Source organism: Drosophila nasuta, chromosome 2L, assembly GCF_023558535.2.
Source record: "Drosophila nasuta strain 15112-1781.00 chromosome 2L, ASM2355853v1, whole genome shotgun sequence".
Classification (NCBI taxonomy): Eukaryota; Metazoa; Arthropoda; class Insecta; order Diptera; family Drosophilidae; genus Drosophila; species Drosophila nasuta.
Genome location: NC_083455.1, coordinates 22,977,931 through 22,995,250, shown reverse-complemented (window position 1 = coordinate 22,995,250; position 17,320 = coordinate 22,977,931). Strand labels below are relative to the sequence as shown.

The window sequence follows — 17,320 nt, the reverse complement described above, 5'->3', positions numbered from 1 at the left end:
AGATCATAATATTCCATATTATTATATTAATATTGTTAAATTTAAAGAATTTTACAAAATAAGTTTAAACAGATGAAATTTTCTGGAGTGCCATTTTTTATTCATAATTATCATCATGAAATTAGTTGAATATGAATAGAATTTACATTTTAGCATTATGAAATTTTCAGAGCTTAAAGAAGTTTACAAAATAAGTTAAAAAAATATGAAAATTCATTGGACTGTTATAATTTTTTCAATTAGTTTTTTTTTAGTGAATACTAAAATAATTTTATTTAGAATTATAAAATATTTTAAATATAAAGAAGTTTGCAAAATAAGCAAAATTGCAATATTAACATATTCCGAATAAATAATAATCATGTTGAAATTAGATGAATATTAAAAGAATTGACATTTTGCTACTTGAAATTTTTCAGAATTTGAATATTAATAAATTTATTTAATTTATTATGAAATTTTCAGAATTTAAAGAAGTTTGTAAAATAAGTTAAAAATATATAAAATTATCTTCTACTGCCATATTCACACTCATCAAGCCGTTATTTTGGCATTATACAGGGTATTAAAAAACAGCGCAGGGTAAATATGTAGCCATAGGTGCATATACTACGACAGACACACACACACACACACACACACACACACACACACACACACACACACACACAGCGACCGTGTATCTATGTATGTATATAGCCCGCTCAGCACTCTGAACGACATCCACGCAGCACATCAATGAATCAAAAATACAAACAACAACAACGAAGACAACGGCGACAAGAAGGCAAGCAGAAGAAGAAGAGGAAGAAGACTGCGAAGCAGAAGAAGAAGAAGAAGAAGCAGCAGCAGCTGTGGAGTCACAGAAGGTGAGAGGGCGCAGCATCTTTTTGACGTTGACAACGCGACCGTAAGAAAGAGACAGCAAAGAGGGAGACAAAGTTTGAAGGGGCACCAAAAGGTGTGTGTGTGTGTGTGTGTCGCTGTCTCCCTCTTTCTGTGAGTGCCTGTGTGTGTGGGACGATCTTCAATATTGCAAAAAAAAACGAAATAAATTTCAGCAACAACAGCAACAATAAAAATCAACAGGCAACGCGCGTTGTATGCTAAGATGTCGACTCTTTTTTCCATCTTTTTTTTTCGATTTTTCTGTTTTTTTGTTGCAGACAGTTCGACGGCCACACAATTGACTCGTTTGCCAACACGCGTCAAAATGTTGCAAGCAGCCCAAAGCTGCAACACACACACACACACACACACACACATACAGAAAGAGAAGAAGTCCATTTAGCGTTCGCCATTGGCAACCTGTCAGTTTAAAGCTAAAAAGAATCGAGCGCAGTTATCAAAAGCTGCATCATTCCGCAAAGATCCAGGAGATTAAAGCATGTTAATGAGCTGCTTTGCCAACTGCGACAGCTTTATAATAATGCGGTTGTAGCTATCAATAACCAGTCAAGTTGTCAAGTATTAAAAGTCTGCTCTCAAGCATATTTTAATATTAGAAAACTGTAAAAAGCTTTTTTGCTGAAGAGGTTATTAGTTTACTAGAGCTGCGAAAACAGGAATCGAATAATGCAAATGAGGCAATATACTTCAGCTCAGCTTCTTTATAATTGCTTTTCTCTCAATCTCACTCTTGACTTTCACACTGCAACACTGCCAGGAATGCATCAACATGGAAGTTGACCTGCATTCCATTTTGGAGACGCATGCAGGTGTCACTTCGGTGAGTACAGTTGCCACCACCATCAGACGACCACCGACCTGACCTCTTGGCAGCCCACTTTCAGACCCCAAAAAAAAAAAAGACAGAACCCAAATCCAACACAGCGAGTCACTCAGTCACCGTCGTCGTCGATCTTTGTCGCAGAGTCTTTGGCCATGTTTTTTTTTTTTTGTCTTTCAGCTTCGTCGTGGTCCATGTCCCAGAGACAGGCCTCAAGCATAACTGGTGCACAAAGCCTCAACACGCGCTGCCCACACGCCGCAGCAGCAACGAGCAACGAGCTTGCAACTTGCAACTTTTTTTGTACCCCGTCGCTACCTTGCCACTCCCCGTTGCAGCAGCATCAACACAGCTGCAGCAGCAGCAGTCAGAGGCTGCCTGTGACAGAGTTGAGTTGTAGTTAGTTCAGATCGCAGGCATCAGCATCAGCACACAAAAAAAAACAACACACACACCACACAAAAAAATACAACTAAACTTTCGCAACTCAACTCTGAGATCCTAGACGGCAGTTTGGTTACACAGCGTGTGCCAGGCTACACTGAAGAAAATTAGGGATGACCTGCAAGTATGATGAATCAACTGAAAGCTAAAGTGTTATAGACAAATGAATAATAGTCCTAATTAGGGATGATTTGAAAGTATAATGCAACAACTAGACGTTAAAGTGTTATAGACTTTCATCACTTTCAGTCTATAAGAACAGAAAATATTACATTTTTAATTCAATTTTCTTAATAAAAAGTAAAATTCTTCGTCATCATTATGTTTGGTTGATATAATAATACTAGTCTAGTCTATAAGACAATTATTTTCTACCTTTTTTATATACAAGATTACACATCATTATTATACATCATTACTATGATAAAAAAAAAATTTAAATTTCATTGAATTTTCAGAAAGAACATCAGATTGAAGCATTATTACTATGCTAATAAAAATATAGACATCCCAAACAATATAAAAAACATTATGAAAATCAACACTACATAAACTAGAACACCTCAAAAACTAGGTATTATTGTTCTTGTGTATAGAAACCAACAATAAATAGACAGTCCATAAAATATTAAAAACTTTGTACAAAAAAAAAAATTGAGAATTGAAGATTTAAACTAAATTTAAAAATAGTTGACAAAATAACATATAAGTTTTAAACTAAACTTAACATAAATAAAGAATAACGAAATATAGAAAATGCTTGACAAAATAATAAATAGTCTGTAAACTAAATTAAAATAAATAAAAACAAAATATATAAAAAATGCTTGACAAAGTTCAATAAATTTCCAGGTTAAGCAAGTTTCGCCTTTCCAGATGTCGCGCGTTTTCAATGTTTCACTAATTCCGGGAACGGAAACGAAATACCACACACACTATGCAGACGAAAGTATCAAATGAACAGAGGCTAATCGTTGGTAAAGCGATGCTTTTGTTTAGTTTCTCGCAGTGTACAAGTATGTAAACATATGAGAGAAGAGTGCGAATGCGAATGCGAACGAGAGTTCGAATGCAAGTTCGAGAGTACTATATTCAGATCGGTTGAGTTCAGTTCAACTAAATGAAGTGAACTCCACGATGTTTGTCGCTGTCACTTTTGGGTTATGCATACATACATATGTATGTGTGTGTGTGTGTGTGTGTGTGTGTGTGTGTGTGAGGGCAAACGGGCGTTTGGTTGAGGTCTGGCATCGGTCGACTCGATGTCGATGTCGATCGGTCGGTCGCATGGCATTAGCATTTTTCAGTGTTGTTTTATTTTTAGATGCGCGCAAAAAACACACTCACACATACACTCTTGCAGTTCTATGTGTGTGAGTGTGTGTGTGGATGTCTGCGCCAACGCTTGGATGCTTGGAGGTGACTGACAGTCAGTCAGTCAGTCATTTAGTCAGTCTGACGGCATTTTTTGTTTTTGACAAACGGCTCTGACAGCGCCCAACGACATTTTGCACCACATTCACATACGAATTCGCATTCGTATTCGTATTCACATTCACATTCACAAAACACTCACTCGTTCGAATGATTCGCTGGCAGACATTCCCACAGCCAAAAAGATGCTCTAATCCTTTGTTAACATCAAGTTCAACTGATCCCAAAGTTCAGATTAAAATTATCTATAGTTGAACTTGAGTTCATTATGATCTATAGCTCGAATATTTGATGGTACTGAAAATTTATTTAATTTCCGTATTGTTCATACAATTACACTTTGTTAATTTAGATTTATTCCGTCCACTCACATTGCTGATAAAGTATACGGAAAATGATTAAAGTAGCGCTGATCTTTCAACAAGCATTCTTTGTTTATCGACTTGAAATTTCATTAAGCAGCAGTTGATATCAAAAGTATTCATAAAATGACAAAACAAAGACAGTTTAGCAATGAACTGAACTTTCATGTTAAAATTAAAATCAATTATTAAATCATATAATATTCTTCAAACTGAACTGATCCTCTATTCTTATTGGAATTCGTTCAACACTTAACGACTATAACGACTTAAACGAATATAACTTCAAATAACTGATCTGCCTCAACTGATCTTGCATTTGCAATTCAGACACTTTTCAAATTAGTTTCCCATCACATATCTAGAAGTAAGTATAATAAAATTTAAGTTAGAATATATTGATCTTCAATGATCTTCAAAGCAACCAAATGAATTTAACTTCAAATAACTGATCTACTTCAATTAATCGAGCATTTGCAATTCAGACACTTTTCAAATTAGTTTCTAGAAGTAAGTATAATAAAATTTAAGTTAGAATATATTGATCTTCAATGATTTTCAAAGTAAACTATTTAATTATACTTCAAATAACTGATCTGCCTCAACTGATCATGCATTCGCAATTCAGACACTTTTCAAATTAGTTTCCCATCACATATCTAGAAGTAAGTATAATAAAATTTAAGTTGGAATATATTGATCTTCAATGATCTTCAAAGTAAACAATTTAATTCTACTACAAACAAGTGAACTGCCTCAACTGATCATGCATTTGCAATTCAGACACCTTTTACATAAGTTTCCCATCACATATCTAGAATCATATACTTGTTGCCATTATTATCTACTATGAATCTACTATGTGTATGATCTTGACTGATCGCAGCTGCTTTCAGTTTCATTCCACTGGTTGAAATCAGTAGAGCTGATCTCTCAATTTGTTACTCATAATTGCAGTTTGCTCTCGCTGCAATATTCTACATTATCTATTGTAGCCATATCTTGATCTCCCACCCTGATTTTAGCTGATCTTGCTCGTTGCAAAGTTCACATTTTGCGAAAAACAGAAAGAACGCAAAAAAAAAAAACATTTTTGCGCGCTTTAATTAAAGTTCAGCACCTAGAGTCAACCCACTCGACGGTATCACGACATTTGCAATCATTAACAACTGAACCGAACTGAGCCAAGTTGAACTCGAGTGCTACGATCTCGCTGAGTGTATTCAGTGTGGGCGCCAGGGAACAGACTGCTTGCTAACTAGGCAGCAACTCAACTCAACTCAACTCAACTCAGCTCGGGCCACAACTGACACTGAACAATCATCAACAACAAACAACTGCTGCGAAGAGTACGAAATAGTTTTCGTGTTTGAGAAATCACCGACAAAGTGGGATGCTTTATGGATTTATGATTTCATTCGGGCGGCACAATTCAAACGAAACCAAAGCAAATCATTGCGGCTACACTGCTAGAAATTACGCACAGCATAATTAGTTGTGCATAAAATTGAAATATTAATAAGTATATACTATATTCTGTTTTTAGAATCAATTTTAAATGAAAAATATTTCATAATACGCATTTTATAAAATAACTTTCTTTTTACCATAATAAAAACATATTAATTAGTATTTTTTACAGTGCATGGGCAAAAATTCGTCGCTGCGGTCAGCGCCAATGATTAACCCCCAACCGAACAGAGCGCAAAGTTAATAAACACACAAAAAAACAATGCTAAAGAATCTTCTCAAGAAGAGTACTTGACGTAGAAATACCCTGAAAAGTCAACAAGCTCTTAAAAGTTCGAAAATAATACTAAAGTACTTTATAAGTTCGATAATAATGAATATGAATTTAAACAAAAATATATTTAAATTTCATACAATATTTTAGTATATTTGGTATGTCATGGTATAAGTTTTATCTACTTAACCTTGGCCCTTTTCAAACATTTGCCAAAGGTACAGCATAGCCTCGTAAATTATGCTGCTGCGAGGTATTAAAAAGCCGAAACCGAAAAAAACAACGGTTAACCGAACGATCTTTGATCTGTTGTTGAAAAACTGTCAACGGATCAAATTATAAGAGCATGACAAATGCAAGATCAACGCAACAGCAACAGCAAAAACATACTCGAATCGTATCGGATCGGATCGTTAGTTATAACGAGTGAATCCGTTTTGCCAGCGATACATCGATCGATGGGGCGATCGTCGGTCAATTACGAAGAGTGATCAAACAAACTGTGACTGTGATTTCTTTGGTCAGTTTGTCGCAGTAAATAAAATGCGAAGGGCAAGAGCAATAACAAAACATCAACAAAAAAAAATTGCTGTCAGTGCGAAGTGCGAGTACATAAAGCATCAGATTTCAGTTTCAGTTTCAGTTCAGGGAGGATCGCAGTCGCAAGTCGCAAGTTGAAGTCGCAGTTCAAGTGACAAAAATGTCGCAGTCAGCGCAAAGAAAAATGAAAAAGATCGCGATATTTCAGTTGAAGTAAAGTCTCTGCGTCTTCTTCGTTGTCTCATCTTTAACAAGAGTGCGCGCAAGATCTTCACATCATCTCTATAGAGAGAGAGAAGATAACACCCCCGCTCTGCCCTTGACTCAACCAACATCATCTCAGAGGGGGAAACGAGTTATGATGAAGTTTTGTGTACGTTCGTTTGTCTTCGTCAAATATTTGCTTTAGAGACCGCTAATGACATGAAACGGCAAAATGTGAGGCACTCTGTGACTTCTTTCAGTGCGCTGCCAAAAGGGGCAGGAAATTGTTGAATTTGTTATTATTAGCATTTATATTATTCTACTACGTATATATTTCTTTCTCTCTCTCTCTCTCGCTTTGAGGAACTTATCAAGTGACCAAGAGGTAATATTATAGTATATTATTATTATTATTGTACTTGATAAGGAATATCAGATATCATCATCAACAAGGAGACGACGTCGACTTTATGCTGACAACCTTAATTTCATTTCATGGATTTTTCCATTGACAAAAACTGCTGCCGGCGGAAGTTTTGCGAAAAAAAAGGTCATGAAGATGAATTATTGAAAATTTCGCACCATTTTTGTGAATTTACAAATCAACTTCAAATCAAATAAATAAATGCAAATAAGCGAAAAAAAGCGAATAAATACTCGTTTAACCTGTCACAACAATAAGCAAAATGTTTGATATTTGGAGAATAGACAAATGAAGTGACACGATAAATGCACTGCAAAAATAAAAACAAATATAATAAATGTTGATTAACATTTAAATGAGAAATATCTTGAAAATTCAATTTAAACTAGGTTTTTGTTGCTTTTATGCAGAGATAATCTTTGAAGCATTCAAATTCTAAAACCCGTTGACCCGAACTTGTTGATCCACTTTCCAAAAAAAATCTGAATCCAAATCGGAATCTGCGAGAGAAGGTTAACATTCAATTCAATTCATATCAAGGCCGCCATGGAATATTTTTATTTCTTTAAGTTTTCTTCCACAAAGTTCAAAGTGATGTCTGTCACATGATTACAAGTATGCTAATCACAATCGAGCGCATTGACGTCACAACAAGAGGTTACACGCATCGGATCCATTAGGTCAAAAGATCGCTGCCATTATGTACACTAAATTTATATTCAGCTAAATGCTCTGCAAATATTCCGACGCAGACATAAGTATCTCAGTATCTCAATAGGCCTAGAGGTCTATTCAAATTCAGATCGCAGGGCTCTGCTCTTGGCTTGTTTGTTTTCATTAATCTAGCGATGTTTAGCATAATCAAATTTATAGAATATTATGTAAATATCACGCATATTAATGCGGTTAGCATAAATAAACTTCTCGCCATGCCTAAATCAATCTAAATCTGTCAAAAAGAATCAAATCACAGATGACGCTTGACGCTATTTATATAAAATGTTTAGGGAAACTAAACAATTAGATTGATTTAGGGAAAAGAGAATTCCCTATACTTTTATAGAGTATTTTGTAGTCTGTGAAGTGCTGCCCACACTTTTTTAATATTTATATATAAATACATCTTTATATATTGCAAATGTGTTATGGGCTGTGTGTCTTAAAAGGTTTAAATATTTTTTTTTTTTGTTTAGAGACTTTTAGGGTTTATAGCCAAAACGTGTTAATGTGTGCATAATTTTGATTCCAATTATAAATATTTATATTAATTCGGCTTTTGTTCGTCTGGCTAAATGTTGTGAGTCGAGCTTTGTTTTGGATTAACATGACGATATTTATGAATGGACACAGGCCAACTATATATATTCGAGATACTAATCTTTAAAATCTCTGCAAATTTAAGAGAAAGTGTTTCACGCTAGCAGAATAGTTCAAAGTTGAGCGTGAAATTTGAAGAAAATAAAAAAAAATGTAAATAAAATTTATCACAAGAAATAAATACATTTCTTCATTATAAAAGTTCTTAAAAATTGTGAGCCTTCAAAAGAGATAGAAATACAATAAAAATAGCATTAATTGTGATTAAAAAATAGAGATTATAATATTTTTCTGTGTACTAGATATTTAAGTATAATAAAAGAGCTTTCATACTTTGTCATTCTTATTTGCTTACTTATGTTCAAAGCGCGTAGAACTTTTATTTTTTTAAGAGCTTTCGTCCTGCAGGCGTTGCCAGCCTGTCACGCACAGCGCAACAAAATCACATCACAAAGTCAAGCACACAAATACTAGACTAAGCATTACACATACACGCGCATACTCAATACTGGAACACTCACACAGACGCTTACGCACCCTTGTGCAATTTGGCAAAAACAGTTGCGCATTAAGCGCCCTCTGAGAACTGAATCACACAACAACAAAGCAAAAACAACAAGCAAATTCACGAGAAGCTGCGGCCGCAGAATGCAAAGAAATGTGCAAATAAAATGCAGACAGGTAGCGCACATACAAGAAGAAGAAGAAGAAGCAGAAGAGGCTGAAGAGACGTAACTAACCACAACAAGCATAGCAAGAAGGAGGAAGAAGAAAAGCACAAGAAGTGCGCTTATCAGGCAAAAGCAAACGCAAGCGCCGGATATGAGCGCCACTTAAAAATTGTAAAAACAACACAGCAACAAGTGTGTGCAAAAGAGTGAGTGCGATGGATGGGGGGTATAAGTGTGAGAGTGGGCACTCGAGAGTACGCAGTAGCATGATACAATTATACAAGGTAGTGCCGTCGTACGCTTTTTCGTTCGGCTACAGAGTGTTATCGCTCAGTGCGCTCGTGCTTGTTGAAGCGAGAGGTTGTATGCGGACGATTTTTTCCCTAAATATTAACCCTTGTGCAAGACAAAAATGTCAGATTGCAATTATATTATATATAAATATGAACTTTATGATAGAATTAAGAACCTGAACTAAATAATTGGTAATCAAAAACAAAAACAACGATTACTATCCAATTCCAAACTATTAAAAATTAAATTATAAAAAACATTTCAACTGTTTTAATATAGTGGAACAATTAAACCCTATGCGCCATTGAAGGGTTAATCACAAAGCTCTACTGTCGATTCTTTCGCACTCACTAGGCGCAGTCGTTTCACTCGCACTTATGTACGGTGTCGATTACGGACAGCTTTTTGACGACGGGACTACCTTGTATAATTGTATCATGCGCAGTAGTGTAAGAGTGTATGAGTGTGCTTTCTGATAGCGGTAACAAAAGCTGCTTTGCCGTGTCAGGTAGCCGAAGTCGCCGTCGTCGCAGCCGTTTTTACACAGGCCAATTAATGAAAGCGACAAAATGGCAAATAATAATAATAATAATAATGTGAAGGGTATGTAAAAGGCGTAAAGGCAAACACGTAACGTAACAAACACACACACGCGCACACACACACTACGACTGGCAGACACACTTAAGCGGCGACACTGCGAGAGAGAGACAGAGAGATGGCATACGCCGGGCAAAAGTGCACTGCGTCTGCGGGGGAGCGAGAGAGAGCACGCGCAAAGGCATTTTAATTTTTTCATGTCTATGCGCGTGCTACTTTGTAATAGCGTCGACTTCGACGTCGACGTCGACGTCGCCACGCTGCCATCGATAGCAACAAATAATAACGCAGACTAATTGCAAACATGCGTTGGATGTTGATTGCGCCGCTGTGGCAAAAGCTTTGTCACCGCAACGCGACGCGACGCCGAAGTTGAAGTTGAAGCTGCAAGTGTTTTTACAATTTACAGTTGTTGCGGCGGCTGCTGGTGACAAGCGCAACAATTGCTGAATCATTTGTTTATTGCCAAATCAAAAGTATGTTTGTATTAATTACCGTTTTAAGCTGTCGCCGTCGCTGCTGCTTCTGCTGCCGTCGCTGTTTTCGTTGCTGTCAAACACTTCAATGAATTTTTATGTGGAGCAATTGATAAAGCCGCGTGCTCACACACACATACACACGCAAATGCACAATACAGAAATACACCAACACATGCGCGTGTTACAAATACTTATTGTATATGTATTAGAAAAGCACACATACACACTCACAATTTGTACATAAAAATTAAGTACAATAATTCACTGGCACTTGTTGCTGCTTGTTGTTGTTGTTGTTTGGTTTTGTATAAGTTTCATTGATCGCCGCGTTTTGATTAATTGTTTAAATTACGTTTATTATTATTATTGTTTGTTTGGCACTCGGCAGACAACTTGTATAGAAAGCTTCGGCAAAAAAAGCTTGCCTCTCTCTCGCTATCTGGCAACCACAAAGCGTTAAACGACCCGCACTCGAGAGCGTTGGAAAAATAACTGACGGCCGATCATCGCTTCGTCTCCAACAATCTCTGCTGCGCTCGCTGCTTTTTGCTTCTTCTGCTGCTGTTTTTGTTGTTTTGGGGCTCGTGCTCGCGTTCGGCTCGTGTGCTCAATGCACTTCGTAAAGTGGTTCGTTTTTCGTTTGAATGAATGAATCTGTGGAGTTTTGCTTAAGAGTGGCGTGTTTAAGAGTGTAATCGAAGAGAAGTGGTTATGTTTTAATCTAGCAGGTTGTTTGCACTGCCAAGTGATCAACTTTTATTATTATTATTATCATTATCATTATTATACGTTGTGCTGTGTCAAGCGAAGAGTTTTGATTTGTTCGCAATTAAGCGTGCTGTTGTTATTAGTTGAGTAAAAAAGAAGATAATAAGGAATGTATTAGGGATATATCGATATCAATGTATCGATAAGTGCAAAACGCGAAATTGCAGGTCAAACAGAAGCGTCGCCGTCGTGAAGCTAATAGCGATTAATTCATGTCGCTATCCAACTATCAAAAAACAAAAACTACAACAATTAAGCAAACAAAACGATGGCGCCTGCGGCAGATAGAAACTGTCAAACAAAACAAACAACACGAGACGCGACGCGACGCGATACGGCAACGCTGAAAGTGTGCTGTGATTTCATTGCATTTGCATTGTTGCCATTGTTTCGTTTTGTTTCTTTTTTTCTTATAAGGTTTCTTTTTTGCATGCCATGCAAATGGAGCTAACTACAAGGAAAGGCGTCAATGACGACGCTGCGCTGCAACTGCGACAGCGACGACCTTAAACTGCACACATCAAAAGGAAGCAACAAACAGCAGTAAAAAGCTCGCAGAAAAAAAGAAGAGCGAGAGAGGGAGATGGCATCGAATATAAATTAACTGCCATGAACGAAGTAATGGAGCAGCAGCAATAATAACAACAACAACAATAGCAAAGGCAATGAAGGTTGCGCAAAAAAAGCAGAAAGCAAAACGAACAAAACTGCAACTGCGAAACTTCGCTGTCGCGCTGTCGACGTCGCTGCCGTTGTGGGCGTTGTCGTTGCCTCTCCCATAAGCGCTGCTCTGCCCTGCTGCTGCATCTCTAACCATTTGTACTTGGCCGATCGCAGGCATAGATAAAGCAGAAGCAGCAGAAACAACTGCAGCAACGATTGTTGGCGAGGTCAAACAGCAATCAATAAAGGTCAGCGACTACCGCTGCCGACGCCGTCGCTTCTGCTGCTGCTGCTTCTGCTGCTGTGGCACGCCTGAGTGCCTGCTGCCAATGCCAATAGTGCCAGTGAAGTGATGGGCAGGCAACCAGCCAGCCAGCTAGCCACTCAACCCACCCACACCCCTCACCTCTCCGTTGCCTCTCTCGCGTTACCTGCGCCCATTCATGCGGCCCACGATGAAGATGCTTTATGTTGCAAATTGAAAGCTGGACGTCCAATAATCGAGCCGACTGCTGACCAAGCTGAACTCCACACACACACACACAAACACACTGGGCAAGACATCATTGCCTCCCCCTCTCCTGCTTCCTCTGTCGCTGACTACTGCTGCTGTTTCGCTCACTGGGAGCAGCTGAAGGCAGCCAGACAAATGTAGACAGTCGCGACTGCGCAGCAGCATCAACTGCGGCCTAGGCGCAATCAGCTTAACCCCACACTGGACGCTAGAAAACTAAAAAGAAAAGCTTGGGTCTAAATTGTAAATCAAAATTTAAAATGTAAAAATGAATCTATTATTATCTATATTAAATAATAAATAACACAAATTATTTGAAAATACATTCATACATTTAAAAAAGAAAAGTTTGAGTAAAAAAAAAATTGTCTAACAAAAATGCAACAAATTATTTGAATTGAATGTATTTTCATTAAATTTATATGTGATTTTGATTTTTGTTGTGAAAGTCTCAATAAAAATTCCTGCTAGAAAATACTGAATGGGTTTTTTAAATACTATGTGATATCAATTGAATGGACGCTAGATTATAAAAAGAGAAGAGTCATGAACTCATTTGAAATTAAAAAAGTAATTTTATAATTAATTTAGAATTGTAATATTGTAGTATTAAGAAATTTTTGTACATTACAAATAAGACTTCAACTCAAAAATGCATATTGAATACGTTTACTTTTATGTTTTATAATTTAAATAGTATTAAGAATTTTGTATTCAATAAAATTAAACTAAAGATCAACAAGACTGTAAAATATTTGTGAAATAAACAGCGCTAAATAAATTGGAAATAAATATAAATTTTTTTGTATATAATTAATTATCTTCTCAATAAATATGTTTCTATATATATTTATAAGATATTTGTAATAATTTAACATATTATTTTTATTTAAGGAGAAGTTTATTATGTTACGTATTTTATTACCATTTAATGTTGTACAATGTTGACATTATTTTCAGTAGCATTCTTTATCAGAAATGCATTTTTTTAAGATTAGTCAACATTTATTTAATAATGTAAATAAATAAGAAATATTCTAATAGTAAATTGCTTTGTAAATCTCTTTTAATATTCAATACAAATTTTCAATTCCTCTTTAAATAACTTCTTTGTGAATTTCTTTTACTTTTTAATATCGATTTTCATTTCCTATTCAAGTCAATTTTTTTGTATTTGTAATTTTTTAAAGTTCTTTTGAAACGTTGTATTATTTTATTAAATAAAACATTACTTAAACATATATACTTAAGTAACGTTAGAATTTAATGAAATCTAATCTTATATATTAATTAAATATCAAAATTTACCAAAATACTTTTCAAGCACTTTTTGTTAATGTGCGTGCTTAAATGTATGACATTGGCTCCCTTGAGGGTTAAAGAGTTAAATGGCGGATGTCGATGGCTGTGGCATTAGGCGTATGTTCGAAGCGCAATTCAAGCGCTGCTCGCTGCCTAGCTGCTGCTGCTGCCTGCCAGCCTGTCCCGCCCCCTTTGTGCCGCCCCCGCTGCTGCCGTTTGGCCAAGTCGCCAAGTAGTCAAGTAAGTAGCTGCCTCGTTGCATGCCCCATGCCACAGTGTGTATCTGCTGCTGCTGCTTTGTGGCATCCACAAGATATTTTTAATGGGGGCCGCTTCCTTTTAGCGGTGACTGTTGCTGCGATTGCTGCTTCTTTTATTTCATTTTCCGTCTTGCCTTCTCTGTTTTTATTTTTTTTTTTTGTATTTCGTCCGATTTTTGTGAATGAAGTTGTTTTTAGACACAGAGCACACCATTATCGCACTGACATGTCTGGGGATATGGCATGCTCCTGCTCCTGCTCCATGTTCCTCTAGGTTGTTCTGCTTTTTGGTTTCTTCTTTTTCCTAGGCTCCTCCACCTGCTCAACTCAAAGTTGTTGCTGTTGTTGTTGCTGTTGTGCTCTGTCACCTGTTGATGGATTTCGTTGTTTGATTAACATGAAATGGCATCGCATTGATGTATTGAGTGGAGTGCAGCTACCCAGACTTAACATTTAAGTGACTCTATCTCTACACTCTGAGAAACTAGCCAAACGAATTTCTAGAGTGGACTGGGTTAAGGAACTACTTCATTCTAAGGTAAGCTAGATATTTTAAGACAAAGTTCCAAAAGATATATTTCATTAAAAAGAAAATGTATTAAACTAATTATAAATATTTCTGGACTTGACTCCACTTTTCTATCAGATATAATTACAACAAGGATGTATTTTATATTTAAAGTATTTATTCTGTATTCAGAAAAAGATACTTTTTAACTATAGCTAAGAAAATCACAGACTTTAAATTCAATGTGTTAAAAGCAACAAATTATAAAAATTGCATCACTTCTATATGGAAAATATGATGTCTGAAATATAGTTCAATTATATATAAATATTTTCTTAATTTTTTAAATACTTATTTTTTTGTAAGTTTAGTTTTTCAAAAACTTTTTATCTTTTAGAACATTTCTTTAAACATTTTATGAAATATACATATATGTATTGCAAAGTTATACATTTCGAAGCAAAGTTTAGTTTATCGAAATCATTTTTTAACAATCATAATACAATATTCCGCATAGATTGTATAATAAATAATAATTTAATTTCTTAAAATAATTTTAATGATGTAAGGGAATATATTAAATTCAGAAATAAAGTTTTTAAGATATAATGTTTTTTATGTTAGTATTATGTAGATAATTTGTGAATCAAATTTTAGTAATGACTACTCATATAGTAAAAAGTATATATCTTCTTAAACCGAGACGATATAGACATGTCCGCCTGTATGTCATTAGAAAATACTGGATCTCAAAAACTGTAAAAGATAGGTAAAAGATAATTTTCTTACTTGTTTCTTTAAATATCTCTTGAAATAATTGTAATTAGTGATAATTAATTATTGATTTCAAATAAATAAAATTGTTAAAGGACATTGCTTCCATACGCATCGAAATTGTATAGAAATGAAATGTAAAATCAGTTATTTTATTCTACTAAATAATAACTAAATTTCTCGAAGTGCATCTCGATTGCCTGCAATAATATCGTTGGGTGGGTTGCAGACTAACAAGCTGGCAATCTAGCTGTCTGTCTCTGTCTCTGTATCTGTCTCTCTCTCTTTCTCTACGAATGAGGGACTTAAGTTGCCTTTCAGGTAGCAAGTTAAGCCGCGATCTGCAGCTGCAACAAATCCGCGCAGCAAATGGCATCATTAGAAATCGCTTAACGCCCGCACACAAAATTTGTTTACCTGCTCTCCATTGTAGTATATAAACCCGAACTCTTGACCATATCAAGGCATATTCCAAAGACAACTGTCAACTCGCAAAGATGTCAATCAACAAGCGAAATCTTCTTCTTCTGCTGCTGCTCATCATCAATCTCAGCATCGGTTGCTGGGCTCGTCCAAAGCCTGCACCGAAGCAACAACAACTGGATGCCGCCCTCAATGAGGTGACCTCCCGGGAATTCGATTGGGCTTCTGATCCACAGATTCCCAACAATCTGCTTGAACAACTTTCGGCCATGAGATCCGCTTCGGCTGCTGACCATCATCCTCATCATCATCAGAAGAAGCGACGCCCAAGCAACTACTGGAAGTCAGTGCAACAGCAGCAACAACGTTTTCGGGGGCGTTTCTTCAATGTGCCCCCGCCACCAGGTGGCATTCCACCAGGCGGTGGCAACTACTACAGCAACGAGGTGTTGCCGCTGTCCACCTACGAGATCTACGAGCCCGAACCCATCTACTCCACTGCGTACTATTAGCCAGCCAACTTTGACAATCAAATTGTGAATTAGCTTTAAGATTTCCCTTGTATTTCTCTAAATATTCAATAAACATTATTCAAAAATCAAATACTACAGTCTTTTAAGGTGTCAAATAGTGAACATTTAAGGTTTTTATTACAGCGCTGAATATGGGAAGTCAAAGATTATTATAAAGTAGTTATGAAGTAATTTTTATTTATATAGAGAATGAAGAAATGATCTTCTAGAAAACATCTGTCAAAAATTTGATAGTTGAAGTTTTGTATAACAGCGCTGAAAATGGGAAGTCAGAGATTAATTTGAAATTGTTAAGAAGTAAATTTATTTATATAAATTTGAACCAGATTTTAATTTTAAATTTTCTATTTAAAAGTTTTTCTTTCTTCAACAGTTTTTAAGCTGTACGGAGCGAGAACATGGAGAATACAAAGATTGAAGAATGAAGAATACAAAGCTTAAGCATTTTTCGATAATAACAAAAAGATTTTGAAACAAGAATTACAGATTGAAATATTTTAGAAACAAGAGTTCGTTCTTCAAACAAAAAATATCGAAATTTTCTAAAATTCTACACAGAGAAAAAAATTATGTTCTAACAAGAAGAATAAAAATATTGTCATTTACTTAGAAAACTTTTCGATGGCTCAAAAAATGGTTGAAACTAGAAATCCAGATTGCAGAATTTTTAAAAAAAGTTTCGGTCTTAAACAAAAACTTTGTTTTTAACATCGAAATTATCTAGAATTCAAGAATTTGCTTCTTTATTATGTGGATGGATCTTCATTGCGTTGGTTGACATTCCGGTATATATTGTACTATATGGTATATGTTACTTGTAGTATATCAATACCAAATACAGCATTTGGTATATTTAAGATTGTTTAGTAAATTTATTAGGTATACTTTGGCGATTTGCACTCTTTTTCTTTTATTGAAATTATGGCATACCGGTATATATTGTAATATATGGTATATTTTTGCTTGTAGTAGTATATCAATATACTAAAATATAATTTACTACTTAAGTATTTTTTCGGTATATTTATAATGTATACTTTAACGATTCGCACTCTTTTTCTTTATTGAAATTTTAATATATATATATATATATATATATATATATATATATGTATATTTTAAATGTGACAGTATATCAATATAGTAAATGGTATATTTTAGTATTTTTTGTATATTTATAGTACACTTTCGCATTATTTTGCCAATACTGAAATTCAGAAGCAGATATATCACAGTTGAGCAAACTATTCCATGAATATACTATTTGAACTCTACTATTTTAAGCTACTTTTTCTTCCACTCCCTTCTTCTTTCTCTCTTTCTATCTTTCGTG

General features: G+C 35.5%; 2 protein-coding genes across 3 annotated transcripts in view; one reads left to right on the top strand and one right to left on the bottom strand.

Moving 5' to 3' along the window:
- Positions 1-10,737, bottom strand: part of LOC132791359 (platelet binding protein GspB) — a 75,141-nt gene extending 64,404 nt beyond the window's left edge. For both annotated transcript variants that reach the window (XM_060800245.1, XM_060800262.1), the window contains exon 1: positions 10,259-10,737. The gene's annotated coding sequence lies outside the window, so the exon portion shown is untranslated. The remainder of the gene's footprint in view (positions 1-10,258) is intronic.
- Positions 10,738-15,515: 4,778 nt separating this feature from the next.
- LOC132798968 (uncharacterized) lies at positions 15,516-16,016 on the top strand. Its single transcript, XM_060811019.1, has one exon. It carries the CDS (start codon positions 15,529-15,531, stop codon positions 15,964-15,966), a length of 438 nt encoding a protein of 145 aa, XP_060667002.1. The 5' UTR covers positions 15,516-15,528; the 3' UTR covers positions 15,967-16,016.
- Positions 16,017-17,320: the final 1,304 nt, after the last annotated feature.